Below are 12,330 nucleotides of genomic sequence, written 5' to 3' on the forward strand. Positions count from 1 at the left end.
GTGTGTGTGGTGGGGGTGCAGGTACCAGGGATTGAACTCAAGGGCTCTCAACCACTGAGCCACATCTCCAGCCCCTTTTAAAAAATTCTATTTAGAGACAGGTTCTCAGGTTTACAAAATTTGTTAGGTGTTAAGTTGCTTTGCACCTTGCTTTGACTGAGGCTGGCTTTGAACTTGTGATCCTCCTACCTCAGCCTCCTGGGATTACAGGTATGTTCCACTTAGCTTGGCCAGACTCTTGGCATTTTTATTAAAGGATTTTAAAAACTTGGCTGGACTTCAGGGGATTTCTGAATCAGGAATATATTTTCCCTTTTGATTTAATTGTTGGAACAGTTATCATTGTAAGAAAAGTCTTCTTGAGATCAAGTACTATTTATTTCAAACAATGGTGGGGACATGGCTGTTTCACAGTAGGTAGTATGGACACTTTTCCATTCATCTGTTAAAGGGGACCTAAGTAGGTTCTATAGCTTGGCTGTTGTGAATTAAGCTTCTGTAAACATTGATGTGGCAGTGTCACTGTAGTATGCTGGTTTTAAGTTCTTTGGGCATAAAACCAAGGAATGGGATAACTTGGTCAAATGGTGGTTTCATTCCAAGTTTTGCATGGAATCTAGAGTAATTGCAACAATTTACAGTCCCACCAGCAATGTATGAGTGTACCCTTTACCCCACATCCTTGCCAACATTTATTGTTTCTTATATTCTTGATAATTAACTGGAATGAAATAGAATCTCAGTGTAGTTTTAATTTGCAAGGTAGTACAGACTTCACAGGAGTAGTGCTGTGGTCTCCAGAGTGACTTCCAGTTGGTGGGACTAACAAAATGTCTCATACTGAATACTCCATCTCTGCTTTTGCCTCTCTTTTTGAATAAGTATGAAGAAAAGGAAACATGATGATTCATAATTATTCTTCCATTTTACTTTACTCATATGCAATAGAATCAAAAATTTTTTTTGAGGGTAGGATTTTTTTAAAGTCTAAAGAGGCATTGAATGTGTGTTAGTATTAAGGAATACCTCGTTACTTGTATTTTAATATATTTATTGAATTTATTAGTTACAGAACCTGTTCTTTTTTATCCATTAAATATTATTGATAACGTTAATAAAATCACTTAACTAATCTAAGAAATATAACAGATTAAATTTTTTCAATACCAATTCCAGTGCTAACTAATTAAATTCCCTTATATTTTTAAACCATTATTACTGTTTTTTTGGTACCAGGGATTGAACCCAGGGATACTTAACCACTGAGCCACATTCCCTGCCCATTTTATTTTTTTATTTTGAGACAGTTTCTAACTAAATTGCTGAGGGTCTTGCAAAGTTACTGGGGCATGCCTTGAACTTGTGAGCCTCCTATCTCAGCCTGCCAAATTGCTGGATTACAGATGTGCTCCACAGTCACTTTTATATACCTTATTCACTTAAGGATTTCAAAAGCCTTCAAAAGATTTTTAAAAAAGTTTTCAGATACAATGATACTTTTACCTAAACTCAATATAAAAGGTTAAGTTTGATTTATTTTTTAATCTCAGGTTTGCAAAATTACTTAACCAAACTAAGGGGAATTTACTGTTTCACGTTGGCTAAGATCTCTCCATAGAGAATTTTGGAACTTGATACACTTAACAAGTTGGAATAATTGATGAGGGATTTAAGATCAATATGAGGGACCCTAGACAATAAGGTTGAACCTGAGCTTGAGATTTTTGTTGATGAGAGATTTAAGATCACTATGTGGGACCCTGAAAAATAAGATTGAACCTGAAATTGAGATTTTTGTTATGTGTCATTTCTTGCGGTCAAGCTCTGCTGGACTTCTCGAATGAACTGACCATTTCTCATCTTTTGGTTGAAATCTGTCCTGTTCCATAGATTTCATTTCTTATACCTAAAGTGAAAAACATTTTTTTCCATAATTCTTTGTAGTTGCCTTAATGTGAAATCAGATTTTGAAGTATCTAAGACAAGCAAAAGGAGCGATGTAGAGAAATACTGATGAATCTATGCAGTCTGAAAATGCTGGAGCTACTTTGTGGCTTGCAACACAAGGGAAAAAAACTGAAGCATATATTCTGTAGAATGACATATGTGGCAATTCAGTAGAGTAGAATTCAAAATAGTAGATAAAGTAGAATTTCTATTTGCCAGTTGTTTTGGAAACTGTATAGGCCTATGAAGGTTCAAATAAAAAGATTTTTATTCTAAGGATACTTTCACCAGAAATAAATATTTTCATCCTTGTGAAGATGAGATACTTGCACATCTGGTTCAAGCTTTTCTGGGTATATGTGTAAAACAAACCTCTTCTAACAGTTCTGACATAATTCTTTACTGCTGGTAAAGTAAGATTTTCTGTCAGTATCAGGACCTTAACTTACCTAACTTTCAAAGTAGTTTTGTTAAAAAATGAGGGTAGAATACAAAGTTTTTTATGCTACACAGAAATTTGATGACTTTCTGGAGGAAAATCCAGGAGTACTTCGCTAGAAATTTTACCCTTTCAGGGAAAAGAAAACCCCATTCATTAGAACAGTTGAACAGGAAGGAATTCTTCATTTGTTGGAAATGCTAAGTTATAGGAAGAAGATAAAATCTCTCATTTAAAAAATTCATTTTAAATTTATTTTTACCTTATGTATAAAAACTCAAAATTATACTTACTGGAGTACTATGTGATGTTTCAGTACATGTATGCATTATGTATTGTTTAAATTAGGTTAAACATATCTGTCTCCTCTTTTATCATTTTTTTTATGATGAAACATTCAAAATTCTTCCTTCTAGTTTTTTGAGATAGGCAGTACATAATTGTTATTTATACTCATCCTACTGTGTAATAATAGCTCACCTTTCCAGGATTCCACCAGAACTTCTTATTTCATTCTATTTTCAACTTCTATGAGATTAACTTTTTATATTGCTGCACATATGAGTGAGGTGATGCAGTACTTGTCTTCTGTGCCTGGCTAATTTCACTTTACATGATAGCCTCCATTTCTGTCATATTATTGCAAATGACAGGGTTTCATTCTTTTTGTAGTTGAATATTATTGCATTGTGTATATGTGCCACACTTTCTTTATCCATTGATCAGTTGATGGACACTTAGATTGTGTCCATTTCTAGGCTGTTATGGGAATGCAGATGTTACTATGAAAATATGTCCTTTGTGTATATACCCAGCAGTGAGATTGGTGGGTTGTATGTTTGTTCTCTTTTTAATTTTTTGAGGAATCTCTGAACTGTTTTCCCTAATGGCTGTACTAATTTATATGCCCACCAGCAATGTGTAAAAGGATTCCATTTTTTCTCATGTTCTTTCCAGCCCTTGTTATTTGTAGTCTTTTTGTTAATAGCCATTCTTACTGGGGTGAGGTAACACTGTAGTTTTGATTTTTATTTTCCTGATGTTTAATAATATTGAGTATTTTTTCTTAGACTTGTTGGTAATTTGTATTTCTTCTTTTGAGAAATGTCTATTTAGATTTCTTGCCTGTGTTTTAATTGGGGCTTTTAACTATTGAGGTTTGGAGTTCCTTTTGTATTCTGTATATTAGTCTTTTGTCAGACGTGTAATTTGCAGGAACTTTCTCCTATTTCATAGGTTGTCTCTTTACTCTGATGACTGTTTCCTTTGTTGCCTAAAGAATCCATTTTTAGGTTCCTATACTCTGAAACATTTCTCCGTTTTTCTCTTCTGTAGTGAACAACCTGTTCTCTTGAACTGACTGTGGTTGTAATTAGAGATATAGTAGAGATTGTTCAAAAGTCATGAAAAAATTAGAATAAAAGCAACTGCCTATTTATTGAAATTTTAAAGATTAGGTTGAAACAGGTGCCATGACCTTCAGTGGTGGCAGACTTGGGGAATATCATCATCAATTTGTGGAAGATCAGCAACCACTGGTGGGAAAAGCTGATCTAATGGAAGAGTTTGGCATTATTTTCAAAATAGTAGAAAAGGTTTTTAAACATTTAGAATTTTTAATACCAGCTTTGACTCAAAGTCATGTATACTTTTTTCTTTTTAATCAATGTTACATAAAGCAGTACTAAAAGGATGTATTAAATGACTAAGTCACAACTATTCGACTGCTGTTGTAGCATAAATAATATGTAAGTGAATGGACAGTGGCTCTGCTTTAATAAAACTTTATGGCTACTAACATTCAACTTGCATATAATTTTTATTTGTCACAAAATACTATTCTTTCAGTTTCATCCTGATCATATAAAAAATGTGAAAACCATTCTAAGCTTACAGGTTGAATGAAAACAGACAGCAGGCTGCATTCCCTTTCTGACAGATATTCTTAAACCTCATTTTCCATATTAATGCAGTAGCAAATTGGAAACTTACTCAGTATTTCTGGTATCAATATTCTGTATTGGGTAGCAAATTGGGAAAACGTAGTGTCATTTGTGTTGGCTGCTTTGAGAAACGGAAAGTAGGAAAGTGGGTAGAAGAGGAAAGTTATCGGGGAAAGTGGGCTAACCTTGGGAGTATAATTAATCTATATGAGAGACTGGTTTGTTAATTCCATTTATCAAAGATTTCTTGAGTGCCCACTGTTTGATACTGTTCCAGGTCCTTAGATACAAAGGAGTATGTTGCTTGGCCTTTGTCCTGGAAAGGGGGAAAGACAGTTGAGTTTTAAATATCTGTTGAGTTACTATAAAATCAATAATGTACTTTGTGGGAGATTATTATTTACTTTTCCATAATTATTGTAAATACCAGTTGGGAAAGTTCATTGTTGGCCAAGTTAGTAAATTGATTTTATAACTTCATGTAAAGTGTTTTGTTTTCTCCTTTCTTCCTTGAAATAAGAATTCGTGATTTCCATCAGCCAGAGGGATGGATAATGATCTGTGGATAATGAATGAATGGTCCCTGAACATTTTGAGAGTTTGTAATAAGTGTCTAGATAAGATATTTATAATAAAGCAATCATTTTTTTTTTTTGGTGTTTTCAAAGTAAAAGTCCTACAGAGCAAACTGCAGTTGTTGGGGATAATTTAAAAATCTGGAACATTAGGCATTTTTATGAAAATTAAACAATTTTATAAATGCTTTCCAATTGTACCAAAAAGTGTTTCTTCTTTCTTTGGAGAGAAATTAGTAAATCACATGGGTGATAAAAATGTTTGTGCCTATTTTTTTGTGTAGAAGGAGCTTATTTCTATCTTTGGTTTTAAACCAAATAGATGGTTAGAATGCACTCTGTCATGAGTACCTAAAGTGGGATAACCTCATGTCTTTTGTGTTGGCACGCCTATAGAAAAGAAGGTAGACAAAGGTGGTCAGGCAGTGGGAGAGACAGCTAAGAGGAAAAGTTAGTTAGCTTTGGGAATATATTAATATGTTTGAGGCACCGGTTTGTTAATTATATTTGCCAACCATTCTTGAGTACCCACAGCAGTTTACATTGTGCCAGGTCCTATAGATACCAAGTAGTATAGTTTGGCCTTTGGCTTAGAAAAGTTGGCAAAGACAGAAAATGATAAGTAGTGAGATGTAACTAAAAAGGTTATGTTCTAGCAATGTAAATGTGCCTGAAATTATTGGTAACAGAGCATTGAATGTGATTATAGCCTTAGTTTCCTAGTTGAGCTAGAATGGCTATGTTCCATGCAGAGGAAATAAAATGTATAGTAAATATATAGAAATTATGAGGAGGTGGAAAAGCAGTCAAGAGCCAGAAATTAAAAACTTTGTATACTATGTTAGTGTTTGAGTTTAATTCCATTACTTAGTACAGTGCTTCTTAGACCATGGTATAGAATCAGATTTATTATTTTATATATGTTATATATAGTATACATAAATATAAAATATATAAAATATATATGAATATATATAATATACATATAAACACGTTTAAAGTTTTCTGGTTCATCATGGACTAATTGATTTATAAGATGCAATAAAACGTGTAGAAAAATGAAATAAAGATATATGAAATATGTCTCAAATTTTTATTTATGTTGAAGCAATATAAAATTGCTTTATGTAGTTGCTGTGAAAGTTATATAAATACTCAGGTTCTGTGCTTACCTCATCATGGATTGTAACAAATATTTTATGGCTGGTAGTCTCAGGCTTGCGCTGGTCTGTGGGCTATACTTGGTGTGGTATTAGTCTGGGTAGTCTGGGTCCCTCAGGGTTTTCAGCAAAGAATAGTGTGATTATAGTTGTATTTAACACAGTGAAATTCTGGCAAATATGAATGATAATTAGATTTTAGTTTGGAAGACTGAAAACTAAGGAATCTTGGAATTATCACTTAGCATTTGAGGGATAGCTATAAATGGAGGAGAAAGTAAAGATGACTTTTTTATATTATTAATTATATAGGGAGCAGTTTTCCTCCTAGGCTATAAACTTGTTAAGGCAAGGCTGTATTTCTTTTGACCACTATAGCATAAGATAGGCACTTTAAAAAATTATTGAATGAATGAATAAATGACTAAATGAGCCAAGGAGGCAAATGCAGAGAAAGTATTTGAGGCAGAAGGATATAATAACCAGAATCAAATGTTTTCACACTGAGAAAGATGATAATTTAATAAGATTTACTGGATTTAATAATTTTAAGGTTCTAAGATGATCATCTTTAGCAGAGTGATGAAGTTAAAAGTCAGATTGTAGGGCCTAGGGATGTGGCTCAAGCGGTGGCACGCTCACCTGGCATGCATGCGGCCCGGGTTCCATCCTCAGCACCACATACAAACGAGGATGTAATAATAAATATTAAGAGAAAATTCACTCTCTCTCTTTCTCTCTCTCTCTCTCTTAAATTAAAAAAAAGTCAGATTGTTATGTCTTCCTCATCTCTATTATCTATCTGCTAAGGAAAAGAATAGAGAGGTTCTTCAAAATATAACATTTCATTAATTAATTTTAATTTATTGAGGAGAAAAGTAGTGATATATCATCTTATTGTCCATTTGGTATTGTATGGAAAAATACCTTCTTATAAGATTAATAATAGGATGTAATATTTTCTTCATTTCTGCAGGACAACTAAATCTCTACTAAATGAAATTGAAATTGATTTTTTTATATTTGATTCTGATTTGAGAAGAAAATTGAAATGTGAATAATTTGCTTCATCTTATTTTCAGTTGATTTTTAATGAATCTATTTCCTACTATTCTTGATTCTTTATTAGAACTTTACCAATAACATTCCATTTTCATCATAAAATAAAGTTTATTTTATTTTGTGCCAGGCATGTGTTTGGCTAAAATTTTGTAGGAAGAATTCAGGGATGTGAGATATAACTTCTCAAGAGCCAGAAGCAGAAAAAACATGACTAGGATCCTAATTAGAAGAAGATATATTCCATGTGCCTGTAAATATTTTAAAATAGCTACTGTCATATATAACTAAAAAGAACAACAATGACAATAACAAAATGCCCAGCCTGAGCTAGTCAACCCTCCTTAGCACACTCCTCGCATACTGCAGTGGTCTGTTATTTATTTCCCTGCCTGCAGGCCAGTGGACAGCTAGGCCATTGATTGCCAGTGGTGCTTGGAATGAACACTTGTTAAGATGTGCACACTTTATTTTTGAAGAACTTCCACCTGAACAATGTGATATCATCATGCTGCTTTAATTGAAAGTCCAGTTTCAGGGGCAGTTGTTTGCCCTCATCAAAAATTCCTTCACCAGCTAGTCATCTGGCTTTGTATCAGAAAAGCCATGTGCAAATATAAGATCACAAGGGCTTCATCAATATCAGAGGCTTTGCTAATTATTTAGCAAAGTGGAAGTCAGAAATGGATTTTCATTGATAAAATTGGTGGTCTTGTTAACTTGCATGACAAATGTTAGAAATTGATTTTTGGTAAAAATAAAGGTATTCAGGATCTTAAAAAATAGATTATTAATAGAAAGAAGTATGGGGTATCATAGTAGCTAATTTAGCAGGTTTATTTTTTAATTTAGTTGCTTTATTTCTTATAATAAAATTTCAGTAGAATCTTTAAGAAACATTCATCAAATATGACATTTGTTATAAAAGTGACGGGTGCTCTCAAACAATGTCTGGTGAACTATTAATACTTTGTCATCTGTTTTTTTGGTACTGGGGATTGATTCCAAAATATTTTATTTTGAGACGGGGTCTCACTAAACTGAAGCTGGCTTTGAATTCACAAGTCTTCTGCCTCCACCTCCTGAGCGCATGCCACCACACCTGGCATCTTTATTAGTGTCTGGCTAGAAATTGTTTTGCAGTTGGTTCTGTGATTTTTTTTTTCCATAAAAAAATAAACTCTGGCATTTTCCCTGAAAAAATTATGGTTATTTTACAGTATAGTGGTAATGAAAATCCAGAAGAGTTAAAATAATACATAATATTATTTGAAAACTAGAATTTTTTCTGTTTTTTTTATTGTTTTTGTTACTAAATGTACACATTCAACATGCTTCACAGTTATTTCAAAAGCTATCCCTGCATCTTTTTGTAGAATGAAGAGCAAGAAGTGATCCTTGTTAGAACAGATGATTCTGGAAGAGTGTGGCCTGTGAACACACCAGGAGAATCTCTGGAATCAAAAGCAGGAAGAAGGAAGAGACAGAAGGTATAGTTAACATATGTCCTTGTTTCTTTTTGCATACTTACTGTATCTCTTAGGCTTTATGTCCCAGACCTGTTACTTCCTTAGATGGCTATTTGAGACCTGGTAATGGTGTATCCACATAAAGTAATGTCTTAATTATGTAGGTGCTATGAACCCTCGTACACCTAATTTTCTTTTCCATCTTTCAGTTCGAGCAATTAGTTTTTAGCACCAACTTGAGGCTCTTAAGATGGCAAAAACTGCATATTTAGTTTTCCTAAGTAAGGTTTTTTGTTTGTTTGTTTGTTTAAAGAAAATGACATCCCTGGGGAAAAGGAAAAGTAAAGGGGCAGAAATAGACATTGTAATTCTAGTAGAAGTTCTTTAATATGGAAGCAAGATAGTACAAATAATAATTGAGAATACAAAAGATTTAAGTGCCTGTTGCTGCCAGAGATACTAATTACATTTTTCAACAAACAGAAGTAGGAGAGATACCTCTTCTAAAGTAATGAGGAATTAGGGGAGTACAAAGGAGCTATGTAGGAGAATAGTAAAGGTTTGAATATATAAAATGACAGAACTGCACAGGGATCCATAAATGCATTGAAAGAGGGCACTGAGGGCTGGTTTTTTTTTTTTTTTTTTTTTTTTTTTTTTTTGATAGGCATACTATCAAGCAAAAGGAAGGCAGACATATTCATTCAGGACTGGGAGTTGCTCTTTGAGTATAATGAAAGGGCAAGAGGGTCAGATATTAAGGATCTGGAGCCAGGGAGTGACTGAAGTCATTGCATATGAGGTTTAAGCTAGTGAAGAAAAGAATAGCAATATTGGAAAAATAGTGGGACTCCGGTTGCAAAGATCTCCAAACAGTTGAAGACCAGCTTTTATTTGGATAAGGAAATGCAAGAACAGCATTCAGCAGATTTTGTTTGGAAGGAAATAAATAGCACTTAACTATTCCTTACCTGGAAATGGATCCAACTGAAAGGAAAAGCCAAGATTGGATTAGATGGGGATCAGAATATCGGTATTATTTCTGATAAAGCTGTTTGTAGATTAAGGTTTTAATAGAAGTGGATGTCTTATCATTTCTATTTGCTGTAACAATACCATAGACTGGTGGCTTACACAATGAGAATTTATTTCTTATAGTTCTGGAGAGTGGGAAGTCCAAATCAGCTCTGGTAGGTTTAATGTCTGATTGAGGGCATGCTTCCTGGTTTGTAGCTAGTCTTTCTTCCACATTGCTAAGAAATTTTAACTACAAGGAGAAGAGTAGAGAAGAGAGAAGAAGTGTAGGTTAAGTTTACTTTTATGGGCTGAGGATGTGGCTCAAGCGGTAGCACGCTCGCCTGGCATGCGTGCGGCCTGGGTTCGATCCTCAGCACCACATACAAACAAAGATGTCGTGCCCGCTGAAAACTAAAAAAAATAAATATTAAAAATATTCTCTCTCTCTCTCTCTCTAAAAAAAAAAAAATTTACTTTTATGCCCAAATTCAGAAATCAGATGATGTCATTCTATCTCTAGGGAAGAGGACAAGTAAAGGACAGAGGTAGGGATTATAATTCTAGTGGAGGTTCTCTCACATGGAAGCAAATAGTGTAGGGAAAAACTGGAAGTAATGGTTCTGATACATGGTAGAATTTTCACATATATTATCAGATTTATCAATAATCTATTAAAAAAATGCTTCAGGGACATGTTTTTACCAAATTCATTATGTTTATCTTGTCATAGGTTTTTACTCATGAGGAAAAAGAAAGGGTTCGATATTTTCCTGATGATGATCATCTCAGTCTGAATGACTTAGTCAAAAATGAAAAGATGGGAACAGTAGAAAATCAAAACAAACTTTTTATGAGAATGGCATCTAAGGTAAGAATTATGGTTTGGATCTTTAGTGTCCTTTAAAAAGCTCATTTGTTAGACAAGCAGGAATGTTGAGAGTTTAAATGATTAGATTATGAGAGGAATAACCTCATCAGTGGGTCAGTCCATCCATGACTGGAAAACTGAGTAGCTTTCCCCTTTTACACCCTTCCAACATGGTGTTCTGCTTTACTCAGGCACAAAGCAATGGGGTCTGTGACTATGGACTGAACCTCTGAAACCATGAGGTCAAAATAAATTTTTCTACTCTAAATTGTTCTTTTGATCACAGAGTTACAAAACTAACATAGAAATACATATTTCTAGGATGCCTTTGAATTTTGAGAAGCTGGTTCTGCAATTTCACAATGATCTACTTTTTAGAGATTTCATTCCAATCTTGGTTTATTTTATTAAATTAAATCTTGTGTAAGATATTAGGAAAACATTAAGACAAAAAATATATTTTGACTTTGGTTTTAAATATAGAATCTGCTATAGTTCTCTAATGTACTCTAAGAAGATGTTAATTATATATTTGCTTTACCATTTAAGGGAAAATTAGGGACCAAAATTTAATGATTGGCAATGTGCTGTTTGTTAAATTAACAGTCTGTCTTAATTTAATATTCCTCTGGTTCTTTATAATGATATCATGAGGTAAAAAAATATTTGGAGTAATAGATTATGGATTATAGAGAAGACATCTTCTTGAATGTGTCTACATAAATGTATATTACTTTAACAGATCATTATGAGTAGTAGAATGAATAGTTGTGTTAATGCATGTTTTTTGTGGTAGTCTCTTCCTTTGCAATTCCTTCAAACACTGCCATTTCCATAAAAGAGACATTATATTTAAATTTTGCTCTATGTTAGGATTTGGCAAACTATGCAGGGGAAAATTCATTTCACTCTCTGTCTATATTTACAAATAAAGTTTTGTTGAAACACAAATATACAAAGTGTATACATTGTCTAAGGCTATTTTTGCTGATACTACTCAGTTGAGTAGTGTGACACAGACTCCATAGCCCACAGAGCTGCAAATATTTACTAACGAGCCCTTTTCAGAAAAATTATCTCATCCTTTACTCTAAAATACCAATAGTTATGTTTTGCAATTGTGAATTTAAAAAGGGGTATCTGAGAGGAATGGTGAGGTTAAACTGTTCACTATATATCTTTTCTGATTTGCAGTTTTTTTTGTATTATGTGAATATATTACTTGGTCAACAATTAACTTATTGAAACTTAAAATAAAGATAACCCAGGTATCTGAATGTGCCAGGAACATGAGAGGGTGAGGAGTAACCTAAACTTAGTTTAAAAATAGAAGTGGTCATTGTACCAAGCTCCAGGAATTGTATGGAATCCTAAATGTAGCATATTAGCATAATTTTACCTCTGTTTAGCATAATTTTACCTGTATTTAGTTCAGAGAAATTGCTTAAATTTTCTAGGATCTGGAAATTTAGTGCAGAAAGATGGACATATGTATTTTTATGAAGTTCCTCTCAGAAATGTTACTTTTTATATTAGTCTGAATGAAACACAGTTTTAGTAATCTCAACACAGTCCATTCAAGTTTACACGTAAATTTTTTTTTTTTTTTTTTGAAAACTGTAATAGTCATTTATTAATCCAGCAGTCCTTTGTGAACCTTATTTGTGCCATATACCATTTTAGGTGCTAGGTACTGAGAAGCAATCAAGTTGAAGTTAGTGCCATCAGGGCTTATATTTCTCTTGGATAAAACATACAGGGAACAAATACATAAAATAAAATATTATAAAACATGAGTAACACAGAAAATATATTTTTCTGTGAAATAAAGCAAACCACAAGGAGATGGTGGG

General features: G+C 33.3%; 1 protein-coding gene across 2 annotated transcripts in view; it reads left to right on the forward strand.

The window, feature by feature from the left end:
- Positions 1-12,330, forward strand: part of Cwf19l2 (CWF19 like cell cycle control factor 2) — a 92,767-nt gene that overhangs the window by 41,369 nt on the left and 39,068 nt on the right. For both annotated transcript variants that reach the window (XR_013090271.1, XM_076843805.1), the window contains exons 11-12: positions 8,500-8,613; positions 10,340-10,477. Coding sequence is in view for 1 of the 2 variants with exons in the window: in XM_076843805.1 (XP_076699920.1) it covers positions 8,500-8,613; positions 10,340-10,477 (252 nt within the window). In the remaining variant the exon portion in view is untranslated. The remainder of the gene's footprint in view (positions 1-8,499; positions 8,614-10,339; positions 10,478-12,330) is intronic.

Source organism: Callospermophilus lateralis, chromosome 2 (assembly GCF_048772815.1).
Source record: "Callospermophilus lateralis isolate mCalLat2 chromosome 2, mCalLat2.hap1, whole genome shotgun sequence".
Taxonomy (NCBI): domain Eukaryota; kingdom Metazoa; phylum Chordata; class Mammalia; order Rodentia; family Sciuridae; genus Callospermophilus; species Callospermophilus lateralis.